This window comes from Canis lupus, chromosome 12 (assembly GCF_048164855.1).
Source record: "Canis lupus baileyi chromosome 12, mCanLup2.hap1, whole genome shotgun sequence".
NCBI classification, from domain to species: domain Eukaryota; kingdom Metazoa; phylum Chordata; class Mammalia; order Carnivora; family Canidae; genus Canis; species Canis lupus.
The window spans coordinates 63,249,671-63,275,024 of record NC_132849.1 but is presented as its reverse complement, the minus strand read 5'-3'; the positions used below and the strand labels follow the sequence as shown (position 1 = coordinate 63,275,024).

The window sequence follows — 25,354 nt, the reverse complement described above, 5'->3', positions numbered from 1 at the left end:
ATGTGATCACGTCTACAAAAACCTGTTTTTATGTAAACCAAAAATAAGATAAAAGCCCAAACATCAGGCCTCTTGAGAGCCCTTCCCGGGTGAGAGCCAGAGCAGCTCCTGCACGACTGGAGCCCGGCCTAAGCAGTGCCTCAGCCTCAGCGGCACAGGCCATGCCCACGTGGTCAGCAACCTGGGCGCACGGGTGACACCCCCCGCAGGGCTGTCCCGCGAGTGCGCAGACGGGCACTCTGACCTCCAACTCCAGTCAGAGGCGGGCAGAAGGGCAGATGAGATGGTGCCCCTGCGAGAAGCAGCCCAGCCATGAGATGCGGCTCCCGGTGCAGCCTGAGAGGGAGAAGGGCCAGGACCCCTGCCATTCCCTGCGCTATGTGGACAGCGGCACCTGCCTCAGTGACTGCCGCTACATCTCTGGTGTCCCAGGTTTAAGAACGTTCTAGATGGTTAGAGCTGCTTCGCCCACCGCCTCTGTCAAGCTGACAGCCACCTCCTCTTGACGACCCAGCGTCACTCCGGGTGGATGACACCTAAGCCTCCTGTGCCGTCCGTCAAGGGCTGCCAGACTGAAGAGTAAAAATAGTTCGCAGAGGGCGTAATTACACTAAAAATTACTCCTTATGTGTGTGAAATTCAAGTTTACTGAGGTGTCCTGCGTTTTCTCCGTCAGCCCTAGTTCTGCCGCACTCTCATCTGGGCCTCACCACAGATCTGGAAGAGAGGCAAACATGGCCCACCTGCCCAGGGGGCCAGCGACCCGGTGAGTCTCTCAAGTGCCCAGAGCCAGAGCCCGCCCGGCTCTACCTGCAGGGGCCAGACAAGCAGGGGTGCTGGGCCCAGAGACGGGAGGGCGCAGCGGGTGCCACAGGGTCCCCGCAGGCAGACACTTACCTGCGGGCAGAAGGTTTAAGGCGGGGAGCTGAGCATGAAAGGCAGCCGGAGAACCACAGAAGCGAGTGGGGGGCCCACCTGGGAGGCGGCGTGGGGAAGAGCGCGCAGGAGACAAGCACTCGGGACTAGCCCCTCACAGGACTCACATCGTCCCATCCCCGTAGTTGCAGTTCCACAGACGCAGGCCGAGCCTGAGAGGGTCTTCAGCACTCAGGGCCCACGCTGAGCTTCCTCCGCGGCCCACGGGGGAGCAGGGAGGGCTGCTGAGCAGCACAGCACCCAGCCCGGATCTGTTTTGAGGGGAAAGAGCCGGAGGGGTGGAATCTAAGCACGGAGATGAGACGGGAAGGCCCAGCTGGGCGTGCGGAGAAGGCAAGGGCGGGAAGCAGGCTCCCGGTGGGAGTGCGGGAGGAGGAGGGGGGGCTGAGACCTTCACCCTCACCCCGGGGTCAGCCGCCTCCCACCCCCACCCCCAGCCCCACGAGGCCCCAGGGACCCCGCGGGCTGAACCACGCCTGACCGCTGGGGCCCAGGAGGGCTCACTGGCGGGAGGCGCTCTGCTGGTCCTCTGCAGCAGAGCCGGGTGGGCCAGCATTCAGGGCACGGGGCCCACGCACCGGCCATCTGCCACACGGCTGGTGCTCCGTCAGCGCTTCGCGTTCTCATTTCCCGAGGACTCCATGCTGCCACGATCTACCGGCTTCCTGACGCATCACCTTCCTCTGCTGGAAAGCGCAACCTGGCCCTGACGTGGGACACTCTCCCGCAGATGCGGGGTGCCATGGGGAGCCGCGGGGGCGCCACACTGACTCCCGCGGCCAGTAACAGCAGCTGCCGCCCAGTCGCCCTCCCACGGGGCCACAAGAGGAGCCAAGCAGATCGCCAGTGATAGAGACAACTTCTAAAGAATCATAGCCTACCAACCCTATGCCACATCTGTTTACCTTTATTCTCCCATCCTGGGCCCACACTTTTTATTTTTAAATACTTTCTTCTGTCTTCCTGAAACGTTACCAGAGCACTGAGAAGGGTTTTCTCATTTTTGTAGTACTTGCGCTGTTTTTTAAAGGCTATTTTCACACAGTTTTACATCTGGCGAATCACAGGACCACAGAAGACGAGCATGACCTGGACGGAAGGAGCAGAAGCCGCAGCAGGGCAATCTCCCGGGCCCTGGGCACCCCCTCCTGTTCCTCGGTGATCTTTTGAAAATACAAGTCTGATCTCAAACCCCCCTGGCTCTGGGGTGGATATCTCCCTCCAAACTGCCCTTTGCGAGCCTCTGGCCACGCCCGCTCCGACCTACCCTAGCCCGCCCTGAGATGCTGCTGCCTGGCAGTCCTGCTCTCTGCAGGGCCAGCCAACGAGCATGCTCACCACCCCCGCCTGGCACTTCAGCTGCTGCTTGCAGGCCTGGGCTGCTCTGGCTACGTGGCCCCACCACTACGCCCCCCCAGGGCCTCCAACAAAGCAGGCTGCACACACAGAGCAGCTGATCCTCTGTAACACGCCCGTGGCCGCACCCCAGGCCTCCCTGCAGGGCCACCCGCCTCCCAAAGGTCCTTGGGCCAGATCTCCCCTGCCACACCCTGCTGCCCACACTCTCCAATCACAGCCCAGTCTCAACAGTAAGCGATTCAAAATGCCTCAGCGAAATAGATGGCGGGCCCCCAATGTCTTAAAAACACAAAAGCGAAGCGTGTGCCACCTCACCAGGGAACTGGGTCGTGAAACGCCAAGAATGTATCGAGTGATGACAGGCAGGTTACCTGACATTTGGTCTGAGAACCTGATCGAGATGGAACCCCCTCCGCAAACCTCTTGCATAAATAAATGAATCAATCAATCAAATAATCCACGGCTGTTACGGGCTGAATTGTGGCCCGTGAAATTTACATGCGAGGCCCTAACCCCCAGTATCTCAGAACGTGACTGTATTTGGGGACACAGCCTTTAAGTTAAATGCGGCCATCTGGGTGGGCTCTAATCCAATAGCTGATGTCCTGGCAGGAAGCGGAGGCGAAGACACAGAGGGACACCACGTGAGGGCACCAGGAGAAGGTGGCCATCCGCAAAACAAGGAGACAGGCCACGGAGAAGCCAAGCCTGCTCACTCCTCAGTCGTGGACTTCCAGCCTCCAGGGCTGGGAGAGAATACACGTCTGTTGTCTGGGCCCCTCAGTCTGGGGCACCTGCCACGGTGACCCGAGGAGACTAAGACAACAGCGAGACGCCTCTGTGCAAGGGGCATGGCCCTGAGACACAAGCATCCTGGGTCCGGGTCCTGGCCTCCCCGGGCCACGGCCTCTGCTGCCACAGGGGTGGGGGGAGGAGGGTGCGGCGGGGGCAGGGCACACACCACTAGCCTGGGGAAGAACAAAGCGAGGAACGTATCTGGGGTGGCGGGAGGAATCTGGCACAGTGTTTCGTACAGTGTTACTGGAAAAAATGAATTCAAATTGAGCTTTGTGTAAGCACCCCCTCGTGGCTTGAAACCTGGAGAAAGGACATAAAGGAAGCGCACTGATAAATGACGGAACGTTACTGTGAGGAGGTGTCCGGCGGGTGCTCTGGGGATCAAGTCTTATTTAACATCTTCATTAGTGATCTGGAAGGAGCAGTAAACAGCACATTAATTAAATTTCCAGATGATACTAAATTTGGAGGTGCTACAGAAAGTCAATGAGGACGGCGATACGACACAGATGGGATCCAAAGAGGTTAGTTAGGAGTGGAGACACAATACAGGATAAAAATCTCAAAAAAAAAAAAAAAAGAAGAAGAAGCTAATTAAAAACATGCCCCGTGTTCTGGAATTCTAGCTCCTGTAAGATAACGGCCTAGGAACAGCGCAGGCGTCCTTGTGGTCTGAGCTCTGCCCACTCGAGCCCTCGTGTTGGAAGCCAGGAGTCCCGGGGACTCCGCAAGGCTCAGAGGGCCCCTGGCAATCAGAATTCTCCCGACCTGCTGTTCACAGCTCGGAAGCTCACACACACTTGGTAACACGGCAGCATGAATCCGCAAAAGCCTGGGTTTTTGTGCAAACCCAGGCTGCGCGGATACCTCTGAGGACGTCTGCGGCTCCCGCACCCGCGCCTGGAAAGACAGGAGGCCCCGGTGGCAGGCACCCTGCGCCTACGGGAACACGCCGGGGACAGGAAGGCAACGGGACCAGCGCCGGCCACACCGCAGCGGGGTCTGTAAACGTACCTGGACGTCCGAAGGGGTGAAGGGCCTGCGCCTAACACCTGCCGTCTCGTGGCCGCTCAGCTCCAGCACCTGCCTGGCACCACACACACGGCTCCCAGGTGGCCCGGGCGAGCCCTAACCTCGCAACGAAGGGGAGAGAAGGGCTGCGGCCCAGACGCCCGCGACCAGCACGCTGCCAGCCTGCAGGCACCACACTCCTCCCGGGCCCGGAGGAGACGCCCGTAACAGAGCCCAGCAGCGCAGGTGCTGCCCCGTGCCCATGGCCGGGAACAAGCGCCGGGCCCAGCGCGGGACGGCTAAACAGATTACACGCACCCCCGCACACACACACACACTCATACTCACACACACACTGAAACAGGGCTGTGCCGTACACACCCGACCTTCCGTCTGTCGCGTGGACGGGCGTTACAGTAACGAATGAGTCACAGGGAGAAAGGCAACTGCCCCAGGATCTCACACTCGAATCCGACACAAAAGAGCCGTGGGCGCACCACAGGGCGCTGCCGGGGGGCGGCGGGGGGGTGAGGAGCGGGGCCGAGGCTGGGCTCCCTCACGGGGCAGAACCCGCGCCGCCAGGGCCCACGTGCTCGGCGCCGCCCGCGAAGTGCCCGGGTGCGTCCTGGGAGCTCGCCGCGGAGCCGCGCGGGTGGGTCGGGGCTCCCGGGCGGAGGGGCGGCCCGGGTCCCGAGGACTCTTGCGGGCTTTACTACTGCGGTGCGTGTCACTGCCACCCCAACACCCTGCGCAAACATTTTAAATAAACGTACAGACTAGATAATCCACATAAGGCACGCGGCCCGCGGCCGGGGCCCAAGCCTCCGTGATGAAGCCCCTCCGCCGTCTCCACGCTCACGGCGCCTCTGGGCGCGGGCGGCCGCGGGGACCACGGCGGGAGGACCAGGGCCCGCGAGACACCCCCACCCCGCGCAGGCCTCTCCGTGGCTCCCCTACGCCCCCGGCTCCTCGCGCTCCACGCGCACAGCACACACATCACGCTCTCCACACTCACAGCACACGCCTTGTGCTCTCCACACACCCCACACACACAGCACACGCTCCACACTTGCCACGTACCCTCAGTAGTCAGCACACACTCCTCACACTCTCCACACCCCAACACACATTCAGCACATAACACAAACCACGCAGCCTCAACAAACATTCACGCTCGACTCCACGCACACCCACGCGCACGGCGCACACCCCACCGCAGGCCCATCTGGGCTCCCGCCTCCAGAACGAGCTCCTCGGCAGCACCTCAGCGCGCCGGCCCTGCTCTCGTTCGTCCCGGGCACGCGGGGGCACACCACACGTTTAAGCGTTAACGTGGAACACAGAACGCTTCCGTTTCCGAAATGCTGTCCCGGGGATGCGTGACAGTGGGAGGCAGGCAGCGGCTGCCAGGTGCTCTCACGGCCCCGCCGCGCCACCCCGCCCCGGGCCTGCAGGGCTCCCCGGACGGGCTCCCCGGGGCAGCGGTCCCGCGACACCCTCCCCCTCTTCCTCTCCCGTTCCCGCGCCCCGGGACCCCGGAAGACCTAGCTGTCGCCTGCCCCGACCGAGCGTGCGCGTGTGCACCGAGGCGGCGGCGGCCCCTCTCTCCCGATCTGTGCGGAGGGTACCAAGGAAGTGGTCACCAGAGACAGACGGTTGTGTGCCTCGGAAATGACGGGACTTGTGGTCACGCGCCTCCCGGGCCCGGCACTCCAGTTGGCTCCCGGCCTGACAATGGCCCCGAAGGCCGCGGTTGTCCCCGGCTCCCAGGCGCCGGCCCTCGCGGACTCGCGGCCATTTGCTCAGAATTATGGTCTCTCACAGAGAGGCCTTCGAAGAATTCCTTTCCAAGGAAAAGCTGCTTCCTCCCTTAGCTTATTTTCATAAGAGAACCGCTTAAAGTCAAAAAATGCAATTTTCTAATCTGATGCAGAGATAAACGGGAAATTGCAGCTTTAAACAGAAACCCCAGTGTTCTGGTCCGCTGCTACCAGAAAGCCCTGGGCTGCGGGCTCTGGGGAGCCCCGGGAACCGTCCAGGGCCGCCCCTCAACTCCACACAGCGGGACAGGCGGCAGACCTCGAACCAGGTGGGCTCAGAACACCACCTGCAGGCTCCCCACCAAGGCGGTGGCCCCCGGAACCCAAGGAGCTGAGGCCGCTCCCAACTCGCTCCTTGGGGAAACCTCCGCCCAGCCCCCCGACGCACCTGGGCCGTGCTTCGTAGTGTCCTCCTAAGAGCCCAAAGGATACTGGTTCCTCTTTAAGATTAGCTGTTCTCACAGGCCATTATCAGAGCATCCATGCCTCACGGAGCAGAGGCCAAGCCCCGACCACGGAGCAGCCCACGGCAGGGCGCGGCCCGGGCTGGGATTCTGGGATTCTGAGCCACCGCCCCGCCCCGTTCCTCGCCCCCCTACTGCTCAGTGTGCTGCCTTGGCCTCGGGACTGGCGTGGAGGTCAGGCTGCACACACGTGGGAAGGATCTAAAAGTGGTTTGAAGCCGAGCTAACCAAACCGGCTCCCGTCAGCACCGTCTCTACATCTGCCCTGTGGGACGCAGTTCTGCTGCCTGGTACCCGGTGTCTCATCTCTCTGTCCTCAACTTTCCGTGCTACGTCTTGAGTACAACAGAAATTCAAGCAATCAATCACAATAATTTTAAAATGTGGAATGACTACAAATGCCTAAAGCTGGAGATTCTTAGTTAAATCCATCTGTGACCTCGGAATGAACTAGTAGGATCGAAAACAGCCCTACTGTGCACCGAACTCCAACTGACAGGCTGTCTGGACCAGTGAGGACACCACCGGGGGCCATAACCCAGGGCCCAGAGGAAGTGACCCAGGAAGTGATCCACATCACGGCCACTGTTACTGTAGCAGCTGCAGATGACAGAGGGACAGTTTGGCCACAATGACTAGTTTAAACACAAGTCCTCACTGTCACCACATCAAATCTGTAAATTAAAAGCAGCAAACGTCATTCACACGCAGGAACAATAAATCCCGCATAACCTCCGGCTCTTGCAGGGATTCTGAAATTGACAGATAAGCTACATTATGCCATGGTTCCTTTCTGTGCTTAAAAAAAGAAAAAAAAAGAAAAGAAAAAAAAATCAAGAAATCAAAACAAAACCCTGGCCACAGATGACCACAAATAGTCTCTGGGAATGACACAATCTCATCCCACCATTGCGAGGATTCCATATGACATGTCAGGAAGCCTGGAATGGCAAGTGCTCTGCCTAAGAGAGGTCAGAGAGCCAGAATCCTGCCCCAGATACAGTGGCCAGGAAGGAGTCATCATTTTCTACCAGAAGCAACATTAATAACATCACCTAGTAGCACACTTGAACACTGTCCTGATCTGGGCCCCACATCAACAAAGCTGGAAAGAAAACCAAAGCTCAAACTCTTCTGCAGACCAGCTGACAGATGAGAAGGTCACAGCTCAAGGCTCAGGATACTGACCAAGGCCATCCTGGATGACCTAGTAAGAAGCCCCAGTATGGATCGCCAAGAAGACCCTGCTTGGGCCTGGTGCACCACCCTGGCTCATTCATGAGTCGGACAGGAAGTTATCCACAGATGTTAGGGAATCTCAGAGAGAGAGAGGGAGAGGGAGGAAGGGAGGGAGGGGGAGAGGGGCAGAGGGGCAGGGAGGGAGAGGGGGGGAGAGAGAGAGAGAGAGAGAGAGAGAGAGGATGTGCAAAAGGAAGCTGGGTCTCAGGAAAGGAACACCACCTGACCTACTTAGGGCCCTTTGGATTTGGCAAAGGGAAGTGAAGGCAGAAGCCAGGACCATGGGATGTGTGCAGGGGAAGGGCCAGTGTCACAAGGCTTTCGTGTCATACTTGAGGTTTCAGCCCCCCGCCCCCACCCCACCCGCCCCTCAGCACAGAGCCTTCACTGGGCCACGCCAACGCCAGCAGGAACATGGGAAGACGCTCTAGACTGTCATGTGTTGGCCTAACAGATCCGAGGACATTATCAGAAGCCTCGTGTGGTGTTAAGGGGTCCATGTAAACATTGCATTCCACTCCAGAACATACCTATGTTCATTTTAGGCTAAAAGTAATGCTTTCATTACTTAAACAGAATAAACATTCCAGAAAGACATACCACATTCATCCTGTACCCTCCAGGGCCCCTGGCATCTACCTCTGATGGTTCCTTACCCCAAATTAAGAAGCTCCCACAGTGATGGGAGTGGGAAGGATGGAGTGGGAAGCTGTGAGCCTCAACGAAGTCTGTGCTAAGGATGACTCTGAGGAGCTCTGGGGACTATGTGCCCAAGGGCTCCTATGGCAGCTAACCACCAACACAAAGGAGGCCACAGCTGCAGCGAGGCCCAGGCACTGCCACCCATCACTCCTGGTATGAAACTGTCAGGGTTAGGACACTCTCAGGACAGTCCCCCAAGTCCTGCTCTAAGCTGGGGCCTCGGGGATGCAGCTCCTTCTCCTGCTCCAACCTGGGGCCACCGTGGGCATGGATGCTGCTCTAACATACATCACCTGACATTTCCCCAACTCCTGTCTTTCAAATAATGGTGTAGCTCAGACTGTGCCCATTTTATAGATGGAAACTCCAAAGGTCACCTGACAGGTCCAGGATCACAGAGCTGGGAAACAGCAGGGCAGCAAACTCGCCTGACCCGGGCTCTTTCCACTGCCCATGTCCCAAGTGGCCGAGCTGCCTCTGCTGGCCGCCGTGGTCCCTGCTCCCCTGTAATGGAGAACTACTGGGAAGTAACTGGAACTATATGGCAGAAATCACCAGACCACTCTGTATTTGGTTCCTTTTTCAATTTTTCACTCTGACATTAGGCCTAATTCACAAACTACTGCATGAGCTGTGCAAAGCAGCACCTGTGTCTAGTGTAAGGTGGAGGACGTGGGGCAGAGGGGACGCCGGTCTCCTTCCTCCCAGGATGCTGTCCCCCCTCGGAGCACAGAGAAAATTCAGCATTATCTTGGCCGGGCCTCCTCCCACCTCCTCACTCACTGCATCTCAGCACGCTCTGTCCTAGGAAGCCTACTACGTCTTATCAAACCTCACTGAGACTAGTATTTCAATTCTACTTAAATTAACCAATTCAACCCATAAGTATTTTCTGAGCAGCTATTACATAGCTATATAACTGATCTTCCAAACTGAGCCACTTTTTTTCCCTAATAGTTCATTTTTAAGTAATCTCTACACCCGGACATGGGGCTCGAACTCCCAACAGCACACTCCACAAACTGAGCAGGCCAGGAGCTCCAACACTGATCACTTTGAAGGGAAGAGTGTGCTGACCAGGAGGGCACAGGACAGGAGGCGTAGACCTCACCGGCTCAGGAGGCTGCAGGCACAGAGGTGAACGGGGCACATGTGCTGGGGCCTTTGGGTATCCACTGCCAGCAAGAGGCCCCACGAACACAGGCCGGAATGTCATGCCAGCGCCCCTGAGTCGTGAGTCCAGCCGGAGGCCGGGATAGGAGAGGAGAGCTTCCGTGAGGAGGCACTTTCGGGGGCAATGGGAGCTCAGGATATGTGGGAGGGAGAGCATAAGCCGGTGAGGCATGGGAAGGCAGAGGCTCGGGGGGCCCTGGGGAGACACGGAGATGCCCCCTCCAAAGGACATTTGCACCTGGGATCCGGCCATGCTCCCTGCTGCTTCCGGGGGCCTCGAGGGTTCCCCCCCGCCCCCCCCCCGCCCCCCCCCCCCCGCTGCCCAGCAGCCTGGGGACCGGGGCCGGGGACTGAGCTCAGTACTTGCCAGGGTAGGAACACCCATCCACCCGGGGCACCTTAGTGAGATGCCAGCTGTGAACCCCATTCTACCTTTTCAAGCAAGGTCTTCATGTCTGGGACGGTATTTAGAAAAACATCTGAGAAATGCAGGAAAGCTTTTCAGAAGGCATCAGGCTAGGACACAGCCAACGGGTACCCAGGAGGGGATGGTGGTGGGAGGGACCAGAGTGACAAGGAGGGCACAGAGGAGGACGCTGGTGCCCCCTGCTGCCCAAGAAGGGGCCAAAGGGAGCAGTGAGCAAGCACACACACAGGCACACCCACACACCCCAGACACACACACACAGGCACACACGACAGACAGGATGCACAGACACATACAACAGACATGGCACACACACACAGATGCACCCGACAGGATGCACATGACAGATGTAGCAGACACAGGACAGACACGACACACATGCAGGCACACATGACATATATAACAGACACAGGACACACACGTGCAGGACACACGCAGGCACACTGGACACATGTAACAGACACAACAGACACAGTGGCATAAGTAGACACACAAAAACAGACACACACTCATTCAGAAAAAAGGAAATTAAAGTGGCAAAGTCACAGTTTTTAAACAGCCAACCTATGAAGTTCATCTGACGCACAGACTTTTCTCAAGGAACCTCTAGTGCACCCGCCTGAGGACAGGAGGGCTGACGCCCCAGAGAAGCCCCTGGGGAGGTAGAGCCAGGTGGGGAGGGAGGCAGTCTGAACACCTGCAGCTTGGAGGCAAAGCAGCAGAGAACACGCGCCCGCCTTGCCACGATGACCACGACGCCTTGGGACGAAGGCTTTCCTTCCGGAGGACACGCTGGCCTATGTCCCGAGGGGCCCCCTCGCCTGTCCCCACCCCTGCTCCATACCCAGCTGGCCCTGTGCTCCACTGCGGCACAGACGCCCAGCCCCGCCAGGCTCTGGAGCCCCGATGAAACGGCCTCCATCCTCCCACATGCCCTCGTGTTGCCTCTGCGGTGACGCATTTCTTGTGAAACTATCAGAAAGAAAAGCTAGAGTTGGGTTTTTTTAAATCTTCATTAGGCAGAAAAAGTTCCAGAAGAGTTCAGTGTCCATCCAACCCTGCCCCCAGCACCCAGACTCCAAGGTTCTCATCATCATCCCAGGTGACGGCTAAAATCACATTGTCATCTGCTCCTTGCACGACACAGATGTCAGCTAGCCCATGTGGGTGCAGAGTCTGGTCTGAAAGAGTCTGCATGTTTAGATTGCCAACAAGAAGCTCGGCCTGCACGTAGCAGCTACTTAGGTTGTGCGAGGGGAACTGAATCCTGCTGCTTACCATCCCTCCTGAGTAGAACAATGGAAGGTACGGAGGGAGCTCTTCTCATCTGCATTTTCAGAAATGAGCTGTGAGTTGGGGCACCCGGTGGCTCAGTCGGTTGAGCGTCTGACTCTTGGTTTCAGCTCAGGTCCTGCTCTCAGGGTCAGGGGATCAAGTCCCGCGTCAGGCTCTGCACCCAGCACAGTCTGCTTGGGATTCTCTTTCTCCCTCTCCCTCTGCCCTCCTCCGCCCCACGCGTGCTTTCTCTCCAAGATGAACAAATGAATCTTTTTTAAAAAATGAGCTGTAAGTTAATCCAATTCTCCACATTCACATACAAGGCCATCGTGATGTCCCAGGGTGTGTGTGTGTGCAGAGCACCAGAGTTCCACCGCAGTGCAGACTTCATCAATGTGCAGACATTTTTTTAGCCTATTATCATATATGGATATAATTTAGACACGGTTGTTCATAGAAAACACAACTTCCTAGATTTCTCAAGAAGAGGCCACCACTCAAAGGGGACTCCACATCTTAGGATGCCAAAGCCCACGTCTCCATGGGTCCTCCCTCCTTTCCCCCAATGAGATCCACGGAGAAGGGTTTCTCGACTCATGTGAACAGGGACACGATAACAGCTTTAAGTGAGGACAAGTCTCTGCTAGAAGCAGGTCCCTATTAGAGGTTCTGGGAGGTTGGTGCCTGGACCTGCTCCACCACCACCCATCGGCCCTCCTTCCTACTCCCCGCCCTCCCTGCCCCTGGCAGCCCCCTCCTCGGGGGGGGGGGGGGGGAGGGCACAACTCAGGGTGTGAGACACACAGCTCAGAGGCTCCTGGGCTTTCGATTAAAGGATGCTACTACCACTGTCTAAAATATGGTGCAAACCCATGGAAACAAGGATGGGCCACAGCAGAGCGGGGACACGCACAAGAGGGGCAGCAGGGCAGCCAGGACACCTGTGTCTATGCAGTGCTCACAAACATGAGCCAGACGATGAGCAGGATGGGGAGTACGTGCTGACACCCGCACACGGCCCTCAGCAGCCCAGACACTGAGACATGGAGAGCAGGACACAACACAAATTCGCGGGAAGATAAAGAGCAAAGTGGACTTGTGGTCTTCACACAAAGATCCACTGAAGCAATGGTGATGACCTGATTCCTATCCTAACCCACATCAGTGAGGCTCTGGGTCTAACCCACATCTAAGGAGCCGCAGGGCAGAAGCCTCAAATTGGTGGGGAGCTCGGTGTAAAGGACAGACCATAAGTGTCTGGGTACAAACGTGTGCAGTCGCTCTGCAGCCTTCTGTGCACGAAGTCAGCGTGGTGAGCACAGATCCTTGCTCCAAGTTCTTCGACGGGTGTTTGAACTGGACCGGCTGGGCCTAATCCCGGGACCAGAACTTGCACAGACAGCCTGGTGTGGATCAGATGTGGACTGGAGAGGGGCAGGGAGGGCGAGGAGGGGCGGGGAATAGCAGGGCAGCTCCTTCCCGGTGAGGGGAGAAAGAAGGTGCTCCCGGCACCTCCCCACCTCCCCATCTCACCCCCTCCCCACTTCACCCAGGCAAAGAGCCTGCGCTGCAGGCCTGGAATGTGTTAAGTCCTGCCTGTGAGCAGGAAAAGCTGAGCTTTGCCATGAAACAGTCATCTTTGTCCCCAGAAAGGCTGACCTGGGAGGCAAGCCTGGCACAGGGGGCTGACCACCATGGAGGAGCAGTGGCAGGGGGTGCGGATCCTGACGAGGACCTGAGATGCAGGTGGCCCGATGACGTGCTCCCCTCCACCCCACCCCCGAGCTGTGGACAAACAGGGCAAGACCAGCACTTCAAGCCACAGCCACTCACAGCCCCGGGGACCGAGCACAGGGTCAGCAGACAGCCAGCAAGCCCCCACCAAGGCCGGGACACAGCGGCGCCAGGACCTCCCAGGCCGGGTCGCCCCAGATGGTGGGGAATGTATTTGTGGCGCTTCCCCACGCAGCCTACAGAAGGATACTGAACCCAGTGCCAAGCCAGGGGACACAGTCTTCGAGAATCTGAACAGCCTGTTAGAAGCCACGGGCACACAGAGGATGCTGCCAGTGAAGGTTCAGAGGGAGGGGAATGTTCTGGAAACAGGAGGGAGGGTCCCTGTTAGGAGGTGGCAGAAACAGAAGCGGGGCAGCGGGCTGGGTGGACCAAGGGTCCCGCGCGGAGAGCGAGGTGGCGCTTGGCCTGTGTCTGGCTGTAGATTGTGGAAGGTGACAGAAGGAACAAGGGAGTCACCGTGAGAACAAAGGAACCCAGATGTGAGACTTGAGGGCTTTGACGTGCTCAGCCCCACTGGCAGGAACACCGGCTAACACTCAGAGACTTGCTGCTGGAAAGCGCCGCAGAGAGAATAGGCTAAACCCTCAAGACCAACAGGCCAGGGTGCAGGGACAGGAAGTTCCAGCTGGAGGGTCAGACAGAGGCTGGGCAGAGAGGGAGAGGGTCTTCTCCCCCCGGCAAGCACCAGGGGAGACAAGAGACCATCTCAGGAAGACCTGGGGGTACGGCTTGGTGTATGGACTGCAGAACCTGCCTCACAAGACCCTGCCAGCCTGCACCAGACACAGGTGGCTACGTGGCCCACATGTGCCCGCAGGGGTGAGCTGGTGGTGTCCCTGGCTGCACCTGCCAGCTGCCCCATGAAGGACAAAGGAGGGCCGGCGGGCAGGGCTGAGATGGACCTGGGGCCACTGCAGGCCCTCCAGTGGCGTCTGCCCTAGGAATGGCCATGGCCAGTGGCTCCTCTGACCTCCCATTCTCCTGTTTGAACATTATGTAAGCAGCTATCACCCCACACCTGTCCCAGAGCCATGTGACGGGCAGATGACTTCATAGCTTCACGGGTCAGCAGGTGAGGAAAGAACGTGCGGCAGGCAGTGACCCCAATGGCACATTATACCCAGAAGCCAGATGCATGCCTGGAGCTGACCCAAGGCTGCTGCTGCCCTTGTGGCCAAGAATCCAGAGGTGACAAGTATGCTCTGCATAGATGAGGTCGTGGCCCCTGGGGAAGCAGGTGCCGCTCACATATGCAGGGGCCCGGATGTCACCCCTAGCGCGACACCTTTTTGCAATCTGCTCCTATGAGTACAGGCAAGACCCGTGACCGACCTGCTTCTGACAGGATATGAGAAAGGTGGTGGGATGTCACTCCTGTCATTCCGCCGTGTTCTATGGCAAAGGTAAAATTCAGGTCAGCTGATCTTAAGTTCATCTAAAGGGAAATTGGTCACAAAAGTTTGAAAGTCACTTTTCCAGAAGAGGACCAACTGCACTTTCATTTGCAGACCTCTGGCTATCTCTACCTAAGGAAGGCTGCCAAGCTCCCCTGTTGGGGGTGAAGGCGGCAGCAGCAGCACCAGGGGGATGGGGGATGGCAGACCCGCAGCCATGTGGCCTGACATGCAGTACGGGATGCCGTCCAGCACAGGGAGGCGACGCAAACCACCATCAGCAAGGGCGCTGGGTCGTGGGGGCAGGTAAGTGTGAAGGCTGTTGCGTCCCAGATACGCTACTGGCAGCACCGCCTCCGTCCCTGTAGGCTGCATGGGGCAACCTTGCCCCGCCCCACACTGCGCTGCTGGGGGCATGGCAAGTCCGAGCGGGCTCCCAGGGAGGCTGTTCCCAGCCAGCGAAGGCGCCAGTCCACGCTAGGAATAACAGGAGTAAGAGGTAAAGAACACAAGGGGCTGGGGGCGGCGGGAAGACCTTTCAGAAAACAACTTTTCTGCCTTTAACAGCGTTAAAAACATAAAGATTAGGCGTGACGTGAACTAGAAAGCCACAGAGGGAGAATCCCGGGGAGCAGCGTCTCAGCACGGGTTCCTAGCAGCAGGGCACCAGGCCGCCCAGAGCAGACAGACAGCCGTACACACAAGGCTGAGGCCGGGGCAGGAGAGAGGAGACGGCAGGCGGCGCCTGTGGGCAGACGCGCACAACACCCAGACGTACCTGGTGTGCGGAAGACCGAAGGAAACATTTTAGAGACGACCTGGCACAAAACAGACTTTATTCCGGCTTACAGAGAAAGATGCAATGGGGGATCTTTCCCCAAAGCCAGAACTTGAACACCAGTTATGGACAATGACAGAGAGAGGAGGAAGGAGGAAGACGCGCGGCCTGCCGGGCACTGGGTTGACACAAACGTCACGAGCCCCAGAGCCAAAAAGCACAGGTGGCAGATATTTATTAGAAGCATGGACTCCCAACACGCCTGTGCGCTGCACGCAGGGTGGGGTTACTGAAGAGCACCATCCCACACTCTCGTTACCCTGTAACTGTTACCATGCACACGTACACACAAATCGCTGCCCTTCGAGGGGCCCAGCTAACTAACACAGGAGGACACTGACCTCTGTCGTTTGAGAGCCTCCAGCATATCAGTCCCCAGCCCCGAGAGGTCAATGTGCCTGGAACAGCTCTGAGCCCGGCTTCCAGTCTCAGGCTGCGGGTCATATTCCCTGCAGCAAAGCGTCCACCTACAGCATCACGGCTTCCCTGTGAGTGCAGCACCTCTGCCCATCACTAACCCCGTAAGTCATGCGCTGACCCAGTGGCCACGTAAGCCCCAGGTTGCAGGTGCATAGAAACCCCGAGAACACTCACGTTTGTTGTAGCAGGTGGCCAGCACGCCTCTGTCCGCAGGACTGGTGCTGATGTGCCAGATCTCGCCCACCTGATGGAGGAGGACGTTTTTGTTGATAATGTTGTTTTCATCATCAAAATCTATGATGTGGATCTACAAATACAATGAAAAAGAACATCAGGACCTCACTTCCCATGTGCCTGAGTTAAACAGAGTGACTACAAAGAATAATCACATGCATCTTTAACATCTTTAATTAACTGTTACTGTTACCACACTGATGGTAGATACACTTCTGTGAGCTCACCTCCCTGTGTTCTTCTCAAAAGACAAGTCTGAAATCCCCACAGAGTAATTGGCTGGCACCAGGGCCAGAGTTGTCAAGGGTTGTGCCTAGGAGCCTAGAGCCTCTGAGGCCCGTGCATGGCTGTGGGGCACAAGGAGCGGTGCGAACAGAGCTGTGAGAACAGCACGCAGCCCAGGCCAGGAAGGAGCCTCGGTGAGGATGGTTACCCGTGGACGGTGGACTGCGGCAGCTTCTCCTCTACCTCTTTGTGGTATTTGTGATTTTGTGGGATTAATATGCATTACTTTGCAATCAGAACAAACAATAAATGCTGTTTTAAAAATGTTTCCATGAGACAGAACATGAGAGACTCCTAACTCTGGGAAACAAACAAGGAGTGGTGGAAAGGGAGGTGGGCGGGGGGTGGGGTGACTGGGTGACGGGCACTGAGGGGGACACTTGGAGGGATGAGCAATGGGTGTTATGCTATATGTTGGCAAATTGAACTCCAATAAAAAATAAAAACTAAAAATAAATATAAAAATGTTTCCATGACACCCAGAAGCCTCTTTGTGCCATGCGTGGCCCAGTGGGCCTGGTGCCTGTCTTCACTGCTTCCTCTTATGCCCAGTGTTAACAGAACAATAATCACCGGTCCCTGGAAGGGATAGCTCTGGACTCAGGATTCAAACCCCACATGGACACCGCAAGCCTGTGTGACTGTGCGTCCGTGCAACACTGAAGATAAAGATTACAAGAAACACCACGGTGAAGCCAGTGCACGCTCGGGCCTCCCCTCGCCTCTGCAGGAAGAGATGAATAACCATTCCTGTTACTTTTATTTCTAAAACTTCTTTCAGGAGCACCTGGGTGGCTCAGTGGTTGAGCATCTGACTTGGGCTCAGGTCGTGACCCCGGGGTCCTGGGATCGAATCCCACATCCAACTCCCTGCAGGGAGCCTGCTCCTCCCTCTGCCTCTCTGTGTGTCTCTCAAGAATAAATAAATAAAACCTTCAAATAAATAAATACATAAATAAAACTGCTGCCTGAGCGGCTCCGTCAGTGAAGCGTCTGTCTTCTGCTCAGGTCAGCATCTCGGGGTCCTGAGATTGAGCCTGGCATTGGCATCAGACTCCCTGTTCAGCAGGAGTCTGACTGTCCCTCTGCCCCTGCCCCTGTCCCTCCCCTGTGTGACCACCCTCTCTCCCTGTCTCTCAAATAATTTTTTTAAATAAATAAATAAATAAAACTGCTTTTGGTAAGTTTTTCCCTCCACATGAGAGAATTTTACCTGTAAATATTTTCTCCCTCCATGGACATGTTACACATTTAAAAAAGCCATCAATAATTACTAAATAATTGATTCCTGAGAAAAATCTTTGGCAGTACTTACTAAGGTTAAACATGCACATGTCCTACGTCCGTACCTACTGCTGGCTCTATACCCAGCTGACACATGGGCAAAGGACACGCACCAAAGAGCTCACGGCAGCTTCGTTCATGATGCTGCACCAAGAGCGGTGCACAGCCCAGATGTCCATCTACAGTGGGACGGGAAAGTAAGCGGTGGCATATCTGTAAAACAGGCCGCAGGGGCTGTCAGTGATGGTGGTGGCGGTCCTGCAGGCATGGGGTGGGTGTCAGTGTGTGCATGAGTGTGTAAAAGGTGTCAGACTGGCTACTTTAGACACATGGAGTGTGGGCACATTACACCTTACACACAAATCCACTAGAGTGAGTATAACCACAAAATTCAAAAGTGAGAAAAAATCATTCTTTATTGTATCTCATGACATTAACATTTAAAATAAGAATTCTGTGAGGCTGATTGAATGGTGACAACGCACCCTGGGAAGGCTGTGGTAAAATCGGTACACATCGTACATTTGAATAATTCTTTCTAAAGATTTATTATAACCTGTAAATAGAAACTACATAAATGTTGAAATTGATATAATTTGATTTCTTAAAACCTGTCCCAGAGAATGAATGAACAACAAGAAAATTATGGAGTATTATATAGTTTTAAAAATCATGAAAAAGACGGGGCAGGGCACCTGGGTGGCTCAGTCAATGGAGTGTCTGACTCTTGGTCTGGGCTCAGGTCATGATCTCAGGGTCATGGGATCTCAGCGGGGAGTCTGCTACTCCCTCTCCCTCTGCCCCTCCTCCCCACATGTACACACTCTCTTTCAAATAAATAAAATCTTCTTTAAAAATCATGATAAAGAGCAATTATAAATACCAAAAATACTATGAAAGCATTAAAGTTTACAAGCAGAATATAAAATGGCACGCAATTATATAAAAGTCAATGTGAACACAGACTACTAGGCAATATACAAAATCTGGAATAACTTTTGTGTTGTTAGGGTAATGAGTAAATGTTTTTCTTCATTATTTGACAGATTTCCTACTTATCTGGAAATCCATTAGGACTGAAAACATGAATGAATGCGCTGAAATGCACTTCTTTCCTGTTCCCTCCTTTTCTGTGCCTCTGCCGTGCACTAAAGGGCCAGGAGCCCCACACGGTGACACCACCAGAGCTCTGGCGTCAGAATTCCCGTGTGCTGGCTCCATCTGCCCACCCCAAAGCAAGCCTGCCGTCCCCTGCACTGACCCCCAGCGCCCTGCGCCCCAGCCTCTTCCCGCTGGCCCAGGACCCCTGGCTGCTGGGCTCTCCTGCCCAGCGCCCCCACCCCTGCTCCAGGCCGTGCTCACCTGGGGAAGGGCCTTCCCTCTCACAACCTTGCCAGGACACCCTTCCGTCACCAAGAACATGCTGTCCACAGGCTCCAAGGCCTGACCCAAAGTTCCTCTAGGCTCCTTTCTACACCTCCGGGCACACGGACAGAGCAGGAAGGAGGGCCAAGCCCAAGACCCCCCCCAAGTCCTCCTCTCCTAGTCTGACACGCACTGATACTACGGCCCTTAACCTTCATCTGCAAGCCTGACAGTCTAAGGTTCTTCCACGTAGCATCACTCACAGTGGGTTCGTGGGCAGGCCCACAGAACACATCTTCATGAAATGTTATGTTCAGGAAGGACTGTAAGACGCCAGGACAATGAAGAGATGGGTCATAACAGCCAAGAGGTACATGGGCCAGGCACGGTGCTATTCGACGCACATGATTTCTACTAATCCTTAACAGAGCCACGTGCACCATTAGCCACAGTCCACAGGTAGAGGAACCCAGGCCTCAAAGGTGAAGCCGGGTGTCTCATTCAGTTAGAAACAGCATTCCAGAGCAGGTGCTCTGAAGCCCCAGGCCATCCGGGGTGCACGGAGGCTCCCCACTCTCCCCTGGGCTTTGCAGCAGGTGAGCAGAAATCAGCTTCTGACTTCAGAGGAGATCAAGGCTCCAACTGTCTGTCCTCAGGGCACGACCCACTCCCCAGCTTACGCTGGACACACAAAGAAATACAAGGAGGAATACATTTATGCAGCTCCAGCCCAGTTATGAAGACAATCCCAAGACAACACTGTAACTCGTGAGTGCAAAAGATTATAGGGGCACAGAAGGAAGACCAATGAACACTGGCTAAGAGGGCCGGGCAGACGTGGTCATCTGGGTAGCGCTTCATCTTCACTTGATGTGCTTCACACCATATCTGAGTTTTTTAAATGTTTTAACAGCTTATAATGAAGACCAAACTCATCTATTTTGAATTACCATTATTAAATCTTTTACAGTCGGGTTTACTAGTGCAGGGTTACAGGCCCAGATGACTCTCTATATAAGAAGTTAGGAGGAAGAGTCATAAAATTCGTTAGGAAGCCCATAAAGATGTTCACGCTCGTCATCTTCCTGGAGAATCGGGCCTTAGAGAAGGGTGTCCCTTGTCCCTTGCCCACAGACCCTGGCTCCTCTGTGGCCTGGAGCCAGACTGGAGCCTGTCACTCCAGGCCATTGTACAGTCTCTCCACTTCATCTCTCCTCCTGAACTGAAGGTAAACAAATTCTTATGAATTTTTTTAAAAGAAAAAAATTTAATAATGGATAAAATTAGAAATAAAAACTTAAAAGCTCCCTTCTTAGGGAAAGCTAAGAATCCAGCGGCTTGGCTTAGCCACAGGCACGTCGTACTGTCGCTGGCTTTGGCCCATGAGCCACCAGGATAGATGGGTCCAGCCACCAGGATAAAGGACTGGGCTCGCCACCCTCAGCAGACTGTCATCCACAGAAAACGAATAGGCCGCCTCCAGGCAGGTCCTTAAGAAGCACACAGGACACCGCAGGTGGCTAGAGGCCTGAGAGAGCAAGTGGTTCGGATGGCCTCGTACCTCCGTGCTCTCTCCTCGTGGCTCTAGTCAGCACCCCTGAAACTCCGTCTCAGCATAGTCCGTTCAGCCTCAGGGGATACACGGGATGCCCAAGCGTCTGGGATCCGAGGACCTGCTTCCAGGCTTGATTATGCCACTTCCTGGCCACTTCACCCTGAGGAAGTCACTCGTTCTGAGTTCTTGCTTCAGCTTAAGTATATTTAGGAAAATGGATTTCTAGGATTGCTTTCTTCTAACTGAAACATCTAGTGATCCTTTAGCTAAGACTTTAAGTGACAAGTCCAAAGAGCTGGAGGGTATTATGCTGAGTGAAATAAGTCAATCGGAGAAGGACAAACATTATATGGTCTCATTCATTTGGGGAATATAAAAAACAGTCAAAGGGAATAAAGGGGAAAGGAGAAAAAATGAGTGGGAAATATCAGAAAGGGAGACGGAACATGAAAGACTCGTAACTCTGGGAAACGAGCTAGGGGTGGTGGAAGGGGAGGTGGGCGGGTGGTGGGGGTGACTGGGTGACAGGCACTGAGGTGGGCACTTGATGGGATGAGCACTGGGTGTTATTCTATATGTTGGCAAATTGAACACCAATAAAAAATAAATTCATAAAAAAAAAAAGTTAACATCAAACATGCTGCACTTTCCCCAATACCTAATACGCCCACATGGCCACCATTTACCTGTCTGTATTATGTCTATCCTGAAGCTAATAAACCCCAGTATATGAACATCCTTCTCCGTGAAGCCAAAGCATGCCTGGCAGCCAGGAGAGAGGGAGGGAGGGGGAGAGAGAGAGAGAGAGAGAGAAAGTGAGAGAGACAGGGAGGGAGGGAGGGAGGGAGGGAGGGAGGGAGGGAAAGTGAGAGAGGAGGGAGGGAGAGAGAGAAAGGAAGAAAGGAAAGAAGGAAAGAAGGCAGGCAGGCAGACCTGCGTTCTACACCCTCTTGGCACCCAGTGAGGGCATTTCCTAGAAAAGCAGTGTCCTAGTCCATGTGGGCTGCTGCAACAAATCCCACCAACTGGGTGGCTTATAGACAAGAGAAATTTATTACTGCCAGATCTGGAGGCTGGAAGTCTGAGAGCAGGGTGCCAGCATGATCGGGTCTAGTGACAGCCGTCGTCCTGGATCAGATGGCCACCCTCTCGCTGTGTCCTCCTGTGGTAGAAGGGGTAGGACGCTTTGGGTCAATCCCATCCATGGCAGCTCCACTGTCATGACCTAAGCACCTTCCACAGGCCCTACCCCCTCACACCATCACCTGGGGGGTTAGGTTCCAACCTATGAATCTGGGGGAAACAAACATCCAGACCATAACAAGCGGACAAGATGGAAGCCTTTCATAGCATCTGCTCCAGGGCTGGGGAAAAAGCTGGAACCTAAACAGGTCACCGCAATACCTCCTGCTGTGTTTTTATTATATGCTTTTAGATATAAATCCAACAACTAAAAAGACATAGAGAACTCTATGTTTCAAAAAGAAATTCTGAGGTGTAATCAATAATGGGAAGAAGGGGTGTGGAGCAGGGAGACGGGGTTCGGTTAGTCTAGGCTGGGGCTGAGATCCTCAATGTCTAACAAAGGCCCAGGTGACTCTCAGGGTCACTGAGGACAAGCTTGCAGGCAGCAGGGCTCATGAGCAAAGCTGTCCTTACTCAAAACACAAACAAAAAAATGGAGTTTACAAATTAAAAACAAAAAGGAAAAAAATCGATCCAGGCGATGAAGCCACTGAGTGTCACTCCCTTCAGGGATCCGCCTTTCCACGGCCCGTGCTGAGAGAGAACAAGTCTGCGTGCTTGTCACCCTGGCACTCATCTCCCAGGTAGCAAAAGACAAAGGAAATCTTTGGGAAAAGCACAGCAGAGAAGCAAATCAACTCCTTCAACCTGGAATCCCTTGTTTTGAGTCTCTGCGTAAAGTGCCCCCACTGGAGGCTCCCAGGTGGCCCAGTCTGTTGGGCGTCTGTCTCGGCCCAGGACGTGATCCTGGGGCCCTGGGATCAAGTCTCACATCAGGCTTCCTGCTTAACAGGGTGTCTGCTTCTCCCTCTGCCCCTCCCTGCTTGTGCTTGCTCTTTTTCTCTCTTGAATAAATAAAATCATTAAAATATAAATAAATACATACATACATACATACATAAAATCCCCCACTGGACAGCCAGTGAGCACGTGCCCTCTGTGGAAAGAACCCCACCTTCCCCACCTTCCCATGAAGGAGAATCCAGAAAGATGAAAGACTCCACGCACACTCATCCTGCTCCCAACACGGAACCCCGTGCAAACTACGGACAGAAAGTAAAGCAGTTCATCTGACAAAAAAAGGCCAGCAACTGTGACAGCTCCAAAAACTTTCAGAAAATAGCACAGCTGAATTAATTGGGACTGATTCAGGGACTGGCACTTTCTAGGGAATTAATGACTGCCCAGGAGCTGATGGCCCCAGGCAAAGCCAGAAGCCATTAACCCTCACCAGCCAGCCAGCAGCCAGCCCACCAGAGGCCTGTGAGCAGGACCCCCCAAGCCCCCCACACCCCCCACCCCACCTCCGCCTGGGCGGCCTGATCTGGGGCCGCCCCCATTACCAGCACCAGCAGAGCCCCCAGCACCAGCACCATCTGTGTGGGTATCTGCGGGGAAGCAAGCAGGACGCCCTTAGTTCGCAACCCTGACCACCTATGCTGCAGGGCAAGGGGCAGGAGGCGGAAGGGGAACAGCTGTGTTTCTGCCACATTCCAGCTCGCTCATCTGTGAAAACCCTCACAACTGTGCAGGGCCAACCCCCCACCTGCCTAGAAATGGGGTCGATGACATGCGTCCAATGAAGTCACGGGTGTGAGACTCATCCCCACCCAGTCCTAAGCAGCTCCCCCACTTCCCCATCCTGCAGGTGAGTGTGTCTCTGACCCTTGGCCGACGGGCCGCCCCTGGGGCACAGGCCCCACTTCGCTGGCCTATCCCAACACCTGGCTGTGGAGCCGGCCACCCCCAGCGTCAGCAGACAAGCAGGAGGGGCCGCAGGAGCCGGGGTGCAGAGGGGCCAGTTGTCATCACTGGCAAATGCACCAGGTAATCATGTTATAACCAGAACATTAGTGGGCAGGGCGCCTGGGCAGCTCAGGGAGAGGAGTGCCCGACTCTAGGTTTCAGCTCAGGTCAGAATCTCAGGGTCATAGAATCAAGCCCTGCTTCTGGCTCCACACTCCATGGGGAGGGAGTCAGCTTGAGACTCTCCCTCTCCCTCTCCCTCTCCCTCTCCTCTTCCCCACCCCCCACATGGACTCTCTAATAAATAAGCCTTTAATAATAATAATAATAATAATAATAATAATAATATCATCATCATTGGGAAGCAGAGGAAGGACGGTACTGCTTCTAGAGAGCAGCAGGATGGGGAATGCTGTGCTCACGCCTCCCGGGGTTGGGGGGTGGGTCCTCTTGGCAGCCCCGGCTGGCAGCCAGCCTCTGAAGACACACGTGCTGCGTGTGAGGGGAACCAAGCCCATCACGCAGGAGAGAACACAGGTTGTACAGAGGAGGAACATGCACAGGACATGTGAGCAGAGCACGTCATGTGTGAGGGGAACACGCACACGCACACGCATGCTGTGAGCGAGGGCCCATTAGGCACCCCCTCCCTCAAGCGAGCAGCAGCCCCCAGACTGCACGAGTCCCTCTTCCCTGAGAGACAGCCACTGGAAACCATTTTCATAAATAAACCATTCTCACCTGACATTCTTCCAGAAGAAAAGTGACACACACACATGGTCAGAAAAATGAAAATTACCTCACAAATGTTTGCATTACCAAAGGTAACCAGGGTCAAAGTGTGAGGCTTTTTGACCTGTTTCCTCCTAGTCTTCACTGTACATAGACACTCAATTTTGTACTTTATCCACAGCTGTTCTACTTGAGGTATAACTGATGTGACATAACATTAGTTGACATATATGCCTAATGATTCAATGCTTGTGTCTACTGAAAAATGATTTACTTTTCTAACATAATTGCGATCACACAATATATACTATTTTAACATTTCTCTGAATCGTCTAACGATTCTTAAATTACGAACCATACCAAAAAAAAAAAATTACGAACCATACGAGTTTTATAATTTAATGAGCGCAGTCAATGACAACCACTGCACCATGAGGAACCAGGTTCAATCAGATCCAACCAGGAGAATCTGCCAGCATAGACAGCAGCTTCAACCAAACTAACACGGGCACATTTTGTTTGCTTCTAATTGTTTTGCAATTATTTGTACCATTACAATAATATTCCTTGCATATAAAGCCTTCCCTATGTTTTGGGTATAGGAAATGAGGGTTAAGTAATATAAACATTTATTTATAAAGCTCTTATTATATGTCACCAAATCAGTTGCCAAAATGATTACGCCAATTTAAAATCCCTTGTCAGCAATACGAGGGTGGCAAGTTCACTACACACACCCAGCACCAAACACTCTTTCACAGCTATGTTAAAGCTACTCCCCTGTGTGACAGTGGTACCTGGGCAGAGGCCCTGCACCAGGTCACGTGGCCTTTGGTGCTTTTCCCCAGGATCCAACAGTACACATCTTCGCAACATCCTCAGCGTCTGTGAGGTACAGAAAGCGGGCCGCTTTATCTCTATCTCAGTGATGAGGAAAATGAAGTCCAGCAAGGTTAATCCTGTGTGTCAAGGTCATATGTGTGCGTCAAGTCATGAACTGAACGCTGATCTGTGAGCAGACAACACTCTCTACGACAGTGGCCTGAACAGCCACTCCAGGTGCTGGAGCGGGTAGCAGCAAAAGCCTAGAACTTGATGGTTTACAGGCCCACCCAGGCTCAGCTGGGAAGAATGCTGTCAGCACCTCGCATGGCCACCCACTGGCCCGGGTAGAAGCAGGGGTGCCGACCACGTCCCCTGGACTGCTTCCCAATCACTTACACAGCAAACCCTTCATAACTACAAACAAAAA

The 25,354-nt window shown here is 54.7% G+C and overlaps 1 protein-coding gene across 6 annotated transcripts in view; it reads right to left on the bottom strand.

Moving 5' to 3' along the window:
* EIPR1 (EARP complex and GARP complex interacting protein 1) overlaps nt 1–25,354 on the bottom strand; it is a 120,282-nt gene that overhangs the window by 79,992 nt on the left and 14,936 nt on the right. For 3 of the 6 annotated variants that reach the window (XM_072771251.1, XM_072771247.1, XM_072771248.1), the window contains exon 1: nt 15,831–15,965. Coding sequence is in view for 5 of the 6 variants with exons in the window: in XM_072771247.1 (XP_072627348.1) it covers nt 15,831–15,944 (114 nt within the window). In the remaining variant the exon portion in view is untranslated. Of the gene's footprint in view, nt 1–1,043; nt 1,069–15,830; nt 15,966–25,354 lie in introns of those variants that run through there. The other 3 variants (XM_072771244.1, XM_072771246.1, XM_072771250.1) reach the window with 2 other exon arrangements.